Raw genomic sequence first — 16,477 nt, 5'->3', positions numbered from 1 at the left:
AATGGTAAGCCAATCACATTGCTATTTGTTGTTTAATTAGAAAACATCACGGTGGTTTGAATAGGCAGCCAAATAATAACTGGCCATGTAATTTGATAGGTCAATAAGTTTATTTATTTTTATCATATTCCACATATCCTTGATTAATATTATTTATTTGAAACTAGTCTCTTTATTAACAAAATAATACTTTGGGAAAGTTAAAAAAGAATATAATAAATTGTATTCAAGCTCTCCTTCATCTGCCACAAGCCTTCTAGGCTTCAATTTATAAAAGGAAAAAGCAATGTGAACAATTGTTTTATTTTTCAATAAAAGCATGCACCGTAAAACATTTTTCAAAGCATTCAAATTAAGTTATTTGCGTTGCAGGCTATAAAGCTAAAGGAGGTTAGTAAAAATTTTCAACAAGTATGGTGCATTTACCGTAACTTTTTGACTGGGCCCTAGAGAGACTTTTTAATTATTGGCTAAATTATCCATCTAATCTAATTCCTATAACTCCCGCTACTTTAATCCTTATACCTTGATATTTAATGAAGATTGATCTCTTTCATTACATCTATGTTAACTCTATCAAGGTATAGTTAATGTGAGAGACATATATGAATGGCGTAACTAAAATTAATAATTAAATTAACCAATTTTAAGAATAAGTTCCTATATGAAAATTAAAAAAAGGTGGGAGTCCTTATAGTTTTTCTTTAATAATACAAAAATATTCCGATCGTTCCCATGGAGAATAAAATAGAATTATTTTTTATAGTACGATCGATGCAAAGCAAGTACTACTTAACTATGTATCAAGTCCTCCCCGCCCAGAGTATAGGAACACAAAGAAGTCTAATTGATGGGGTGTTGTTGCACCAAACAGCGAGTCGATCATAAAGATCCAGCAGTTCTTGCTTCCCAAACCTATTGTAAGCCTTCTTTCTAATTTTTACATTCATGGTCCAACATTGCTGTTCTGTTTTTAATCAATTTCTTATTCGTCCAGTTAATATTTCTGAAATTGAAGCACTGTATGATCTGTTCAAGAAATTAAGCAGCTCCATCATCCACGACGGGGTTATCAGCAAAGTAATTAAATTAAGTTCATATGTTCAAGCTAAAACATGCACCATTACATCGACGCTCCGTATGACTTGTTGAAATTTCACACGCACGATACATATCTTTATCTTTTTAACGCTTACAATGACTCTTCTTATGGGGATATATGGTAGTACGTATACATGTTAAACAATATTACAACATGTTAATAGCGTGTGAAATTTCAATAAGAAACTACTGGTTGAATCAAATTAATTTGCCCTTTACTATATATAGTTAACATTAATGTGGCAGAGGCTTAATTATCAAACAGAAAAATATATATCATGAATATTATGCAGGAAGAGTTTCAGCTTGGCTTATTTGGAAGCAGCGAGAAACGGAGCCTCTTTGCCGACAGGGTCAGCAATTTTAACTCTTGAAATTTAGAAAACATCGTGTGATAACTGACTGTAACAAAAATAGGATGATATGTGATCGGTGCAACAATTGATATTGATCTTACAATTCACTGCTGTTGTCTAAATATGTTGACAGGTCTTCCAATTATTTGACTCAAAAAATGATGGGGTGATAGAATTTGGAGAGTTCGTTAAAGCTCTCAGCGTCTTCCACCCAGCAGCGCCACAAGCACAAAAAGCAGATTGTAAGATTTCTTCTCAACTCGATCAAGAGAGTGTGCATGTGAGTCTGCATGCCTTAATTTGCATTAATCGAAGCCTTGGTGTCTAATATTGTGGCAGTTGCATTTCGACTCTATGATATAAGTCAAAGAGGCTTTATTGAACGTGGCGAGGTAAACAACATGAACTGTGTCAAGCATGAGTACTTACCGTTACCCTAATACATCTTCACATGATTATATCATCTGAAAATTTTGTATTCATCTCTCTTTTTAAATTAGTAAAAATTTGTATATATTTAAGAGGAGAGAATTATAGACAAGATTTCCACATAATATAATAATGTCATAATGTAATAAATGATGAGTAGAGATAAATACAAAAGATAATGTTGTATAAATATTATATATCTTATACTTTTCAAAAGAACAATATGCTATTTGGTACGCACGAATCTCGTTTTTTACAAATGTCACGAATTAAGCTATGAGAGCAGTATCATTTTTAAAAAAAATATGAGAACATTATTGTTTGCGAGGAATTAGCAATGGATTTGCGACAGACTGTTTCCTCGCTTGCCTGCAAGTTTCTTGTAGTGATATAAAATAAGCTTCAGTTAGAAATTACCCTCTTACAGATTTTATGGAAATATTTTCGTACTAATGAGCATCTCCCTTTTCAAAATATGTATGGAAGGTAAGAGAGATGATCCTGGCACTACTGAATGAGTCAGATTTGGTTCTGTGTCATGACATTATTGAGGTCATAATTGACAAGGTATCGGTACTTTCCTTTGGTTGCTATTTAGGTTTATATATTGTTGAATCATATAATATGGTGTGATTTATTATATTATTAAATTTAATTTTTCATTTAAACTTAAGAATTTTTTTAAATTTTATTTATTTTTAATTTAATGTGTTTTAAAAAGATATTTTAATTTTTAATTAATTTCTAATCTTCCTAATTTTAAATCTAACCTTCCTGAGATCTATCAATATTTTCCACCGTTGCGTCATCATCAGCTATCAGAGCACCGACTATTTGTGTTTTACTCGGCTTCTTCTCTGACTTTAGCATATTCAAGAGAAAAATCGTGGGTTATGGAATGTGAAGTTTTGGCCATGAAATTCAAACTGGTCAAAAGGAAAGTCTACTAAACCAACGGTTGATGAGTTTGGAGTTGAAGTAGTAGTGGCTTGGATCATGTCATTGATATGAGATTCAGAATTTGACAAATTAATTTGGGTTCCCTCCAAAGCTGTTCACCCCACTCGAAGACAAGGAAAAGTAATTATTTCTAATGTAGCACGGGACATATATATAAGAAGGAGAGCTGAAGTTTTCAAGCACGGGGGAAGGGAAAACTTGGCTTTCAATTTTGATGTTTGTGGACAAATGGAAAGAATGACTGGTCAGGGGAATCTAGGTTCTCTGTTTGGACGCAGGGAATTAAGATTAGGGGAGTTCGTGCTTAGATAGGTGATGACCCATAGTGGGAAAAATTTATTAAAAAAAATGCAGCTAGACTTACAATTAATTAAGAAGACTGGAAATTAGTTAGAGATTAAAGTATCTTTTTTAAAAAATATTAAACTAAAAAAAAAACAACTTCAAATTTATAAAAAGATTCTTAGATTTTAATTATAAAAATTAAAAATTAAACTTAATTATCTGTGTAATAAAATAAATCACGTAAGATTTTATGATTGAACAATATATAATATAAATTAATGTGATTTGTTTTAAATTCACATCAAAATAACTGTGCTTTCATTTATCCTCTATTTAATTTCTCTTCGTTCTTTGGGGATTAATTAATTATATTTTCTTAATTAAAACATATGAAAAATCTGGCAGCTGGGATTTTGTGATTAAATATCTACCCCTTTCCATTATTGTTACATTGCACAGACCTTTGAAGAATCAGACTCAAAAGGAGATGGAAGGATTGATCCAGAGGAGTGGCAAGAATTTGTAGCTCGAAATCCATCCTTATTGTTGAGGAACATGACAATTCCCTATTTGAAGTAATATGCTCTTTCGATTCCCTTTGATCATAACTTTCCATCCTTATTGTTGAAGTAATATGCTCTTTTTCACAGCCCTCTCTTGAGGCTCCCTACCAATAAACAGAATCTTAAATCACACCGAAAGCTTGCCCCCACATAACAAATTAATTATTCAACCGCTTATTGCACATATATAACTTTATGCTAAGCTAACGAGAGTATATATACTATCAATGGAAATCACCTGTCGTTATTGTGTGTCCCCCTTTCAGCATTCAACCGATGCCCCCAATGGATGGATAATTTTAAGTTTTTACTTGAATCACTAGACCTAAACTTTAGCTTGGCATTTCAACCTACGCAATATATATGTTATTTGACTTAAATGTATAACTCCGATCCAAGGCTTCCAGAGAACTATATTAGTTTTGGATTAAAATATATTTTTAATCTCACATAATACTTTTATAATTTGTTTTTTTATTCAAAATAAGTTTTTAATAGTCTTTTTTTATTTGATATTCATCATATGTTAATATGATAATATTGATTCATACTCCATTAATCAATTTGATATTTCTATAGTTAAATTCTATTAGAATGCATTAATAATGTAAATATTTTTTTAGATTATTATCAAAACATGAATGGTCAATGTGTCGTATATTATAATATTATTGACTTTCACAATAATTACTTTAAAAATTATATATATTTATAATAATTTCTAGTTATAAGTTAATAATATAAAAAATTATACTAATAATATATGAAAATTAAACTTTCTATAATTTACATGAATTTTATGAGTTTAGTTTTAATACATTGTTGTGTAATTTTGTTATATTATCAACAAATTAAATATCAGTATGACTTTAAAAATTATTACATAAGTTTACAATCTTATCATACATTATTTTAGGATAAATATCTTCTATAAAAACCTAAAACTAAAAGTATATTTTGCATTAATAATTTTAATCATCATTAATTGACAATTATTTCACGCCCGCAAATTTCTTTTAAATATATTCAGAATTTTCATGTGACTAATCTTGTTTTTTTTTTATTGTAATGTTATTCCTTGACATGGTTGGTTTATCCACCTACTCATTTGTTACTTACTAGGTTAAAATAAGATTGATTATTAAAAAAATGTTATAAAAGAATTTAAAATTATTCTAGAAAATTTTCAAAACTTCATTTTATTCCTGAACGATTTTTCAAATTAGAGCTAACAGTAGTTACTGGGCCTTGCAGGGATCTTACTACACAGTTTCCTAGTTTCAAGCTAACATCAGGCATTGAAGACTGTACGAGCAGCTCATCCACTGAGAAAGATATCATCTTAGAAGGACAAGTTCAACGGTGTCAGCATTAATATTGCTGCGCAAATAAAGGAGATAACCATTGCAGAACATATACACAATTCCTGTTAGCAATACATGGAAATTGTCCATTGTCCATTATCATAGTGGTCGTATTTGTAATTTCAGCCTCATTGTATTTGTAATATTGCGCAAATTTTTTTCTAACACTTTTAGTTTTTCATTAATTTAAAAAAAAAAACATTTTTAGTCCCTCTAAATTATTTTTATCTATTTTGAGTCTTTCATTTATTTTTTATGTTCCAAATTAATCCCAAATATACAATAAATAAATGACTAAAAATAGGTAAAACAAAAATTAGTTTTGAATAATAAAAATAAACAAAGAGATTAAAAATACACATATATTTATAGATCCATTTATTAGATTCTCGTTAACATATTCACAAGGGCTCGCTCAATGTTAAATTTAAATTTGAACTTCAATTTCGTCGCGGGTTTGTATCTTATTATTTTCATAAATTAATTCATTACTTGTGCAGTAGAAAATAACTTGGTTCGTGGGAATAAGAAAAATAATACATCGCATTTAAATATAAATATAATTTTAGTATAACTTTTTATGCAATTTATTGTAATAAAACCTTAATTTTAATTAAATATTATTAATGATATTTAAAGTGTTTTATTCAAGATTTATAACATATTATGCCGTGAATAATAAAAAAAATACAGTACAGTAAAAGTAGTGAACAACATTAACCAGTTAACACATGTGCGACTGCCCCACCGACCATAACGGTCAAAGAAGAACAATGACGACGTGAAAACTGAAAAATAAAACATTATTCTGCAAACATGTTCCTGCACTCCTATCGATGACAATTTTGTTTGTTTTTTACCTGGACACTGGACAGTGCTCTTTAAAAAATAAATATTTCTTCCTGTTTCCTATTCATTCATAAAGTGTAATCACAAAAATGCAAGAAAATTCATGATCTTTCCGTACTTTTTTCGTTTAGTTTATTTTAAAAAATAGTTATTTATTTTTGACAAATTTTTAGAAAAATAAAAATAATGATTGTTTTCTAAAATTAATTTACACTCAAGAGAGCACTTAATCAACCATGAGAAACACAACTAAAAAAGTTAAATTTCGACATTTTATGATAATTATGAGCCATCACTAAAATATGCATTGTAAATTGTCGAATAGTCTATAATGATGGTTTCGTAATTGTCTTAGTAGGTAAAGAATTTTAAAAAAATTATGACACAAAATTATCTTAGAATCATAAAATCGTCTTAATATATATAATATTTTAAGACGGTTGCTAATATAACCATTTTAAAATGTATGAGATTCTATGACGATTTTTGATATAATCATCTTAGAATATCATACATACCAACTGTCTTAATATGTAAAGGATTTTAAGATGATTATGCAATTAACCATCTTGAAATGTTTTATCTTCTAAGATAATTATTGATACAACGTATTAAAATGCCATTCATTTTAAGATAAATTTTGATCTAATAGAAAACTTTTTTTTTCCAACTATTTTACAATTATTAATATCCATCATCAAAAGTCATGTACATTTAAGGCTTGTTTGACAAATAATGTATGTTAAACATACATGCATTTCATTATGTGTGAATCATACAAGTTATGAAATAACTAAAATCGTATTAATTGAGAAAACTTTTGCTATACAATTTTTATTATTGACGGTTGAAAAGAATATACAAACTCGAGTAGCATATATGTTATATAATTTGTATGTACACCTCATCGTAATCGTACAAACTAAAAATATATGATCTTTAAATTAAGCCTATCTTACTTTATTCTACACGACCGTGATAAGAAGTTGACTTTGGAAGTTGGTCTAACATATCTTAAAATCCACTTCAGAGCATTTCAATGTTGGGTTTAGCCAAAAATCTGCTAACAACAACACCAACTGCATGTGTTATATAAACTTTGCATTGTTCCTTCACCAGATAATATTATCTTTACCAAGAAAAAATCTGATTGAGTGCATGTTTGGACATAAAGGTGATAAATATATATTTGAGGTAAAAGTATTTTTATAAAAAGGTCAAAATTATTATTTTATTTTTTATTTTATTTTTACCCGTTAGATATATTACAATAATTTTATTTGTAAACAAAATATGCATTAAGATATGACACATAAATATAGAGTTCGCATTAGCTAGGCTCGAGCTCAAAAAAGAATAATTGGCATATGAGGAATATTTGGGCCAAGGAGCATGTGAAGAAGAGTCATCACAGTGAAAACATATAAATAAAAAGGTTGAATGATGTTGGGGCAAATAAAATCTATTCACCTTTGTTCCATTACTAGACTGCATCATCAGTGATAATGCAGATCTCAAAGTCATGGGACACCAAATCCCATATTCCTGTAGACATTACTGAATTTTTTAAACATTGGTTTGCTTATATCGAAAGCTAAACCTATATTTTAATTTATAAATTGAAAGTATTATTCAATGAATACGATCTTTAAGGAGCAAAAAGCAAACAAAAATTGAGTGCATCGGAAATTATCTCGTGGAGACAAAATAAAGCAAGTATCTATTTCCTTGGCTAGTGCTTTTGTGAACATGAAGGTATTTGCTAAAGACGCTGAACTTGAATTTCTAGGAATTAACCAACGCAAAGCCAAATCCGTGATAGATACACTACCTAGCGTTGATTGCAATGGGATGTACCATGCACTTCGCCAAATGAGGATATCCATTAACCTTCTAAAATCATTATTAGTCTACAATGCCATGTACCAAACTTAATTTATTGTTGTTTATTTTAAAATAGAAAAAGAGAATCATAAGACAATGAGGTTTAATAGTATTTTTGTTTCTCTACTGTACCAAATATGCAATTTTACTTTCCTTAATTTCAATTATTCTCATCTATTTTTATTTTTTAACTATTTAAATTATTTCTCTTGTCTCCAAATGTTATCGAATAATTAAAAGAAATGTAATAAAAGCATAAAGTATAATTAACTATATATATTATTTAAATAAATATAAAAATAGAATGTATAAAATATGATGAAAAGCATTTTTTTTATTTTAATAAAAAACAAATTCTTTATATATCTTCCTTTAAAAATTTATGCAACTCAATGATATACAGGTTTTTAAAATTGGATCAGATATGGAATCAGTGAAAATATATATTGATCCAAGGTTCAATAACTTAATTTTATTTAAATTAATAATAATTGAATAATATTATTTTAATTTTTAATATAGTTTATTAGGTAATATTAAAAATCATAGCATAATATTTATATTTTTTTATAATTTTATTAATATTAAAAATCAAATTACTCATCTAAATGTCAATACACATGACATATAATATTCAAAATAAAATAAAATTTATAAGATAAAATATATTTTTATTCTTTCTAAAATTTTAAAAATTCGATTTTCATTTCTCTTTTTATTTAATATTTATTTAATTTCTCTTTTGACCCTTCTAGTTTTGCAATGGAATTTTTCAAGCGCTATTTAAATTATTTTTCATCTTGAAAGATCAAAAGTGTACTTTTAAAAATTAAAAGACAAAAAAAATAGAAGAAAAAACTATAATTAAATTTTTAAAATTTTAGAAGAACTAAAAATATATTTATTTTTCTTTATTTGACTTAACACGTTTCACTATCGTTTCTTAGTTCGACATTTGTACGGTTTACCCTCGTTGCAAGTGCAATGTTCGTGCAACGGTCACATACATGCATATAAAAGTACTACACTGTCAGTTTCCACTTTCCAAGTTTCAACTTTCAATCAATTGATTTTTTAAAATATAGAATAAATTTTCAATTTAAATATAAACAAAAAATGTTAAATTAGTTTATCTAATTTTGTTTACTTTTATATAGAAAGATATTCATATTTCTTTAAGTATCTGCAATCTTATTTATTATACATGATACTCACATTTGAATTAGCTTAATGGTATTTTGTAAATAATAATATTATATATGATTGAATTAATTAAAATTTGTTTATTTTTTAGTGTATAAAAATTGACATCTTTTTCTTACATTAGAGTCCAAAATGAGTATTTAAATAATTTTTTTCTTACTAGTAGGAAAATTTTGGATTAGTAAGGACTAGAGAGCATCTTAAATTTTATTATTGTGTTGAAACAATTCAAAGATTGTGATTAATTTATGGTTTAATTAGTTATTTATTTTTGTACTTGCATTTTTTTAATTTATATTTAAAAATATTCTTATTTTAGTTTCTACATATATTATTTTTAAAATTTTTTAGTCTACACATATTTTAAAATAATATGTGTAGACTAAAATTAATTAAAACAGTATTATAATAACTAAAATGATATGTTTTTAAATATAAAAAGTAAGAAATAGAGTTTTTGTGACAAGAGTTAATTAGTCATTTAGTAAAATGGTCCTTTATTTTTAGAACAAAAGATCAGTTTAAATAAGACAAATGACTAAAATGGTTATTTAGTCATTTTTTCAGTCTTCTTTTGACATGACGCAAGTGCATATTTAAATAAGCATTGTCAAATAAATTTTAAATAAAATTAATTTTAAAATAATGTGATTAATATTTTAAAAGTAAGTTAATAGAAAAAATTTAATATTTATTTTTATTTAGCGTAAAGACTACCTAAAACTATTTTAATTGGGAATTAATTTTGAATTAAAAACATTTATTCAATATTTGAAATATGAATATAAATACTTAACATAATTAGGGCAGCTAGAATTTTAGCATAATTTTAAAAGATTTAACATAAAATCAAACACACATTAACAATGATTTAGTTTGAACGAAAGATGAAAATATAGGGATAAAGAAGCATAGACATAAACACCTATATCTAGTATATTTGAAACCTTAAGAGAGAAAAATAGAAAAATAAAAAAGAAGAAATGGTGTCAAATAGTTGTTGTTAATATATGAGGGTATCCAATTATTGTTCATTACTCAAAAACAAAAGAAATAACTTGATAAAAAAAAAAAAAAAAAAGCAAGCAACAAGGATCATGTTCCCGTTATAGGAGAAGGGTCAAAACTGTATAAAAGGCAACGGCTACAATACCCTTCACCTCACACTCCTCTCCTTTACAGCATCACTGGTTTATCGGACCAGAAAAATTCGGCCCCTCACTTGTGTGTTGTGGTAATAACACATAACAGACCGCATACATCATTATCGGAAAATTCCACAATCCCATTCCTCTTAATTCTTCCACAATTCTTCGTCCTCTCTGCAATTTAAGCTCTTCTTTCTCTCACTTTTTCCTTTGATTCTTTCCTTTTGGTAAGAGTCCTCTCTCGCTCGCTTCCCTTTGTTCCACCATTCCTTCGAGAGTTATTTTTATCTATTATTGTTGAGCCCCCCACAACTCACACAACACAATTCCCTTCTGGTACCTCAAGAAACAATTCTTTTTCGTTTTTGTTTCAGTCCCATTAGTTGAACTACCTTGTTTGTTCTTACTTGTTTTATGGATTTCTAACATTTGTTCCTGTGATATACCAATTCAAGTAAAGCAGCAAATAGGTAAGGTGAGGAATTTTCGAACCAAAAACAAACAAAAATTTTTAAAAAGAAAGGAAAAAAAAAAAGTGATTGGATTTGAAAGATGTCAATTGCTTTGAGTTCAGTTTGCAAAGAAAAGGTACATTGGGAAGGGCAACCAGGACATTGTTCTGGCGAGCCAATCTTGATTTACCTCACAGTGGATGGTGCTGTGACCCCAATGCGTGTGTTTGAGTCTGATTCCATTGCTTCGGTGAAACTGAGGATTCAGCAGTGCAAAGGCTTCGTGGTGAAGAAGCAGAAGCTGGTTTTTAGTGGCAGAGAGCTAGCTCGCAATGGCACCCTCATCAAGGAGTATGGTGTCACCGATGGCAATGTTCTTCACTTGGTTCTTCGCCTCTCTGATCTTCTCTTCATTGTTGTGAGGACCGTTTCTGGGAAGGAGTTCGAGTTCCACATCGATAGACACCGGAATGTGGGGTATCTGAAGCAACGCATTAGAAAGAAGAAAGGGGAAGGTTTCATTGATCTTGAGGATGATCAAGAGCTTTTCTGCAATGATGAGAAGCTCGATGACCAGAGTCTCTTCCATGACATATGCAAGAGTGATGATGATGTGATTCATTTGATAATTAAGAAATCGGCTAAGGTTAGGACCACACCAATTCACAAGGATTTGAATCTCTCGGTGGAGGCACCAGCTAAGAGAGTAAAACATAAATGGGAAAAACATGTTCAGATAGCAAAGGTGCCACCTGATGTAGGTTTCTGGTTGGAGCCAATTATTGTGAACCCTAAGATCAATTTTTTTCCTTTCCTTTGGGACATGATAAACTCCACATTTGAAGGTTTGAAGAAAGGAAATCACCCTATTAGGTCCTCTGAGGGCACTGGAGGGACATACTTGATGCGAGATTCAACAGGTCAGGAGCATGTTTCGGTTTTCAAGCCCATGGATGAGGAACCAATGGCGGTGAACAACCCAAGAGGTCTTCCAAATTCATCTAATGGTGAAGGTTTGAAAAGAGGGACAAAGGTTGGAGAAGGAGCCTTGAGGGAAGTTGCAGCTTATTTATTGGATCATCCCAAGAGTGGACCGCGTTTGGCGTCCGGTGAAGCAGTGGGGTTCTCTGGTGTTCCCCCTTCTGTTATGGTGCAGTGCTTGCACCAAGAATTTAACCACCCAAATGGGTTTGCTTGCTCCTCAAAACATGTTAAGATTGGGTCACTGCAGAAGTTCATGAGTAATGATGGTAATTGTGAGGACTATGGACCCTCGGCATTCCCAGTGGAGGAGGTGCATAAGATTGCTGTGCTTGATATAAGATTGGCTAATGCAGACAGGCATGCTGGGAATATATTGATCAGAAAGGAGGCAGATGGCCAGATAAAGCTCATTCCTATTGATCATGGCTATTGTCTACCAGATAAAGTAAGCATTTCTTTTTCTTATTTTTGGATTCATGTTGAATCATCTAAAATCACGTTGAACTACCAGCTAATACGATTTTAGATAAATGCTCCTATGTCTGGTACTGTGTTGAAGAATTGATTGAGTCAAAAATCAATTTTCAATTGAAATAACTTTTATTTTTACTAATATTTTTATTTTAGAATAAAAGCATTCAAACACAAATTATTTCAATTAACTCATTTTTTACCATTATAAAAATCTTGCAAAATCAATTTCATTCAAAATTAATTTTTTTTAAGTGCTCACCCAAACACACACTAATTCCATTTTTTTCCTGAATTTCTGCTATTATTTTGCATTCCCCTTTTGGCATCCACAGAGCTGATTAGATGTGAGAATTTGATAGATACTAGGAATTAGGGTGTTGCATTGATACATCCTAGTCTACTAGAGGTCCACATCCTATAAATTAAGATTTTATTCTTACATAGCTTGAATATGGAGTAACTTCATTATTCTTTCTGCAGTTTGAAGATTGCTCATTTGATTGGCTTTACTGGCCACAAGCACGTCAGCCTTACTCTCCTGAGACTGTGGATTACATCAATTCTCTGGATGCTGAAAAAGACTTGGAACTTTTGAAATGTTATGGATGGGATATTCCACTTGAGTGTGCTAGAACACTTCGCATTTCCACAATGCTACTAAAGAAAGGGGTTGAAAGAGGCCTTACTCCCTATGCAATTGGAAGCATTATGTGTCGGGAAAATTTGAACAAGGAATCTGTCATTGAAGAAATTATTGGGGAAGCCCAAGATTCCTTGCTTCCTGGCATGGAGGAATCGGCATTTCTTGAAGCCATCTCCCAAATCATGGATTACCACCTTGATAAGCTTGCAAACTAGACTCTCTTTTTTTGAGTTATAGGTGTATTTGTATGTATGTATTCAGTGAGTGAACTAGTCCATTTTGGGATGGACTGCAGGTTTGCATAAATTATGACATATATATATATATATATATATATATATATATATATATATATATAAATTATGGCTTGATGTGTCCTGGACATAGGCCTCAATCATGCTCTTGTCTATTTCTAGCTACTCGAAACTGTTTCTTCGGGATTGTATTGCAATTTTGAACAGAAATCAAAAGGTCTGAGCAAGATTGTATTACACTGAGGTTTCATCTGTCATAGTGGGAGTGTACGAGGTGTGACAAAGGAGCTGGATCTGTCACGTGTATATAAATAAAAAATGTAATGTTAGGTTTCAACCCTAAAAAAATGTAATGTATTATAGGCTTATGAAATGAATATATTATATTTTTTTCTCTTCGAAAAAATGAAATGAAATTTTTGCTACTTGCCCGCATCCTAGTTGGGCTTGGGCCATAAGAAAATGGAACAAACAAAATATAAATAAAATAAAATATAAAAAGTATGAATATCACATAAAAGTATAAAATTTATCTTCTATCACACTAAGGAAACACAACCTTAGAAAGAGAAAAAAAAAAGAAAGAAATATGCAATGATATGTATAATAAGTGAAGGTGTCCACATTATTTTTTTTTTCTCTTTATGCTTGTGAGATGCTAGGCATATTTTGGCATTATGATCAGATCTTGATTCACGAAGAAAAGCAAAATAATTCTACTAGCGGTCAAAAGTGAAAAAGATAATGACAGCCATGTGGTCTGGTCATGATTCATTATAATAACATTGATTGTGCATAGTAAAGGAGAGACGCCAATTTGTGGTTGAGACGTAGTCGTCTAGTTGAGGTTGTTCTTGGGTGGGATTTCGCCGGTTAGAGAGAGAGTATACTATGTAAAAACACTTAGATTGAATATTAATCATAACTTGGAATTTATTTTGATGGCTAAGATTAACAAATTAATGTACACGACTTGTTTAGTAGTCATATAATTATTTATTAAGTTTTCATTTTAATAATCCATATATATTTTTAAAAAAATGACAAGCTATAGTTGTGAAAAAGACAATAAATTTCAACTAAGTTGACAACCTCAACAAGCTAAAGTATTATATTGAAGAAATAGGTAAAAAAATATATATATATATGGGGGGACTATACCAACACCCATGAGCAAAGAGGTATCAACAAAATCTATATAGTTAGGAAAATGTAACCTATTGTGCATATCATCAGCTATACAAAAAGAGGAAACAGAGTCCCACCAAGTGAAAGTATTAACTGTAATACCATGGTCAACTAATTTGTCAACGCAGGTATTACCTTCCCTGCAAATATGAGAAATCTGAAAATGCATGAGTGGTCACAAAAAGGCTACTGAGGGAACGATTCCTGAGTTTCCAAGGGACGAGAATAGGTTTGGTGAAAGATTGAATGACTAAAGTCGAGTTTGTTTCAAGCCAAAATCTTACCCAAACCTTTTTGCCAAGAAGTTTCAATGGCCAAAATAGCTCTCCACAGTTGAGCAATGAAAATAGCTCTCCCAGGATGCCTTTTGGCAGCTCCATCAGAATTCCCTTTAATAATTCATATATTATAATTGTATGGTTAAAATGTTATTTGTACATATTTTAAATGACAATTGTTCTATAGAATGAATAGAAATTGAGAAGAAAAAAAAATGAGATGAGAGAAGTAGAAGATAAAAAGTGATTTCATGTTATTTGGTTGAGTACAGAAGTAGAGAGGACAAAAAATATTTGTGAGATCCACCTAAAAAAAATCCTCCTTTGATAAAGAAAAAAGAGAAGAAAAAGAGTAAAAAATTGTAAAATCTACTAAAATTATAATTATAATCTTTTTAAAGAAAACTATATATACAAAAATAAATATTTTTTTTTTATAATTTTTTCTTCTTATTTTTCTATTCAACCAAACAAGTAAAGAGAAAATTTAACTTTTTTTCTCTCTTCTATTTCATTTTTTAATTTTAACAATTCAAACACATTAAAAATCAACTCATTCTTTCTATCCGACTTCTTTTCTCTCCACTTCTTTCTTTATCCAAACAGAGGCATAGTGAGAGGGATATACCTAATGAGAAAATTATTTCACATGCACAATCATTTTTAAAACTTAAGCATATTTATAATAAATGTTTAATATTAGTAAATAAAATGCATTGTTTATTTAGAAATGTTTCAACGTTGCACGAAAATCAATATAAAAGTGATGAAATAAAAAAAAAAAAAGAGAAATTGAATGAAAATACAAATGTAAACCAGCTAGCTTTCCATCACGGAGCTCGATTGCCCTTTAATATTTTGGTACAGGTAGTGCACAATTGTCAAACCAATATCTGACACCCTCAATATTAGTCTTCCAAAGGTCAGGAACATTAGGATGTGTACAGTGTCAAAAGCTGTCGTATTAAAATATAGTCATATTCAAGTACCACTTTTTTAGGTAATATTCATATAGATTTACTGCATTATAAATAGCAGTATAATTTTAAAAGAAAAACAATTATCTGTTAGGACACTCATTTAATTATAATTTATCATATATAATAAATTTATTAATTTTTAAAATAATTTAAATATTAATTTGTGATTAAATGATAATATAAATATATAAATATTAAAATTTAATTTAAAATATATACATTTATAATAGAACAAATGTAAAGAGAAGAAGAACTAACGGATCCTTTGATTTGGTATCTGTAGCCCCTTGGGTGTACTCAGGGGCAGCACCTGGTCATTCCTTGGGCAGGAATTAGGATCATTTGGATATAGGGCGATTGAGCCTTAAGCAAGCACTACGAGGGACGTTGCATAACAATTGGGGAATAACGAACCATGATACGTGTAAGGAAATCTCAGACTAGGTAACTACGTTGTGTTGTGTTAGTTATCCGTAATCATTTTTGAAATATCACTACTTAATCAATACGCTTAACAATATATAAACCTAGGTTGAATCCTAAAGAAGATAAATTATACCATGGTTTATTTCAATCTGTTAATAGAAATCGCAGCAAGTTGCTTTTAATTCTAAAGAATTCTAGTGCGGCAAAGGGACCACCGCCATCACTTCATGTACTCCAACAGCAAATAGTCAACAAAAGTGTCCATAGTTCACTTCAATACAAATATCTTGTTTCGGTAATAAACATCAATTTATGAACCAGAAAATACACCTTTTAATGCATCCTGTCGTATCTTTATTTTCTTATTAGAAGAAATTCAGAAAATACCAGAAGGACTAAAGTTAAAATAGTTTCCAAATATTCAAAGAATTTTAATATTGTCTTCTTAATCTCAACTTGACTATATCACTTTTCTTAAAATGATTTTGTTTTAGAATTAAGAGTTCTTTAAAAATTTCTGAGATATTTAGTAATTTTTTTTAATTATAGTATGCTTATAATCAACTCTTAAACACAAAATGAGTAACTTTACATTTAATTATCAGAAATCAATTTCTACCTATAAAAGTTAAAAAATATATTTACATATGCCTCGA

At 29.7% G+C, this 16,477-nt stretch overlaps 2 protein-coding genes across 2 annotated transcripts; both read left to right on the top strand.

Moving 5' to 3' along the window:
* The first annotated feature begins 795 nt into the window (after positions 1 to 795).
* LOC100808628 (calcineurin B-like protein 7) lies at positions 796 to 5,303 on the top strand. Its single transcript, XM_003524387.4, has 8 exons — positions 796 to 920; positions 998 to 1,080; positions 1,395 to 1,454; positions 1,591 to 1,699; positions 1,797 to 1,849; positions 2,373 to 2,453; positions 3,591 to 3,706; positions 4,949 to 5,303. The coding sequence occupies exons 1-8, from the start codon at positions 851 to 853 to the stop codon at positions 5,067 to 5,069; spliced, it is 693 nt and encodes a 230-aa protein (XP_003524435.1). The 5' UTR covers positions 796 to 850; the 3' UTR covers positions 5,070 to 5,303.
* Positions 5,304 to 10,149: 4,846 nt separating this feature from the next.
* On the top strand, positions 10,150 to 13,324 carry LOC100809172 (phosphatidylinositol 4-kinase gamma 4). Its single transcript, XM_003524388.5, has 2 exons — positions 10,150 to 12,023; positions 12,533 to 13,324. The coding sequence occupies exons 1-2, from the start codon at positions 10,695 to 10,697 to the stop codon at positions 12,908 to 12,910; spliced, it is 1,707 nt and encodes a 568-aa protein (XP_003524436.1). The 5' UTR covers positions 10,150 to 10,694; the 3' UTR covers positions 12,911 to 13,324.
* The last annotated feature ends 3,153 nt before the right edge of the window (positions 13,325 to 16,477 follow it).

This window comes from Glycine max, chromosome 5, assembly GCF_000004515.6.
Source record: "Glycine max cultivar Williams 82 chromosome 5, Glycine_max_v4.0, whole genome shotgun sequence".
NCBI lineage: Eukaryota > Viridiplantae > Streptophyta > Magnoliopsida > Fabales > Fabaceae > Glycine > Glycine max.
The sequence above is the reverse complement of the archived record's forward strand: the minus strand, read 5'-3'. Positions and strand labels throughout refer to the sequence as shown.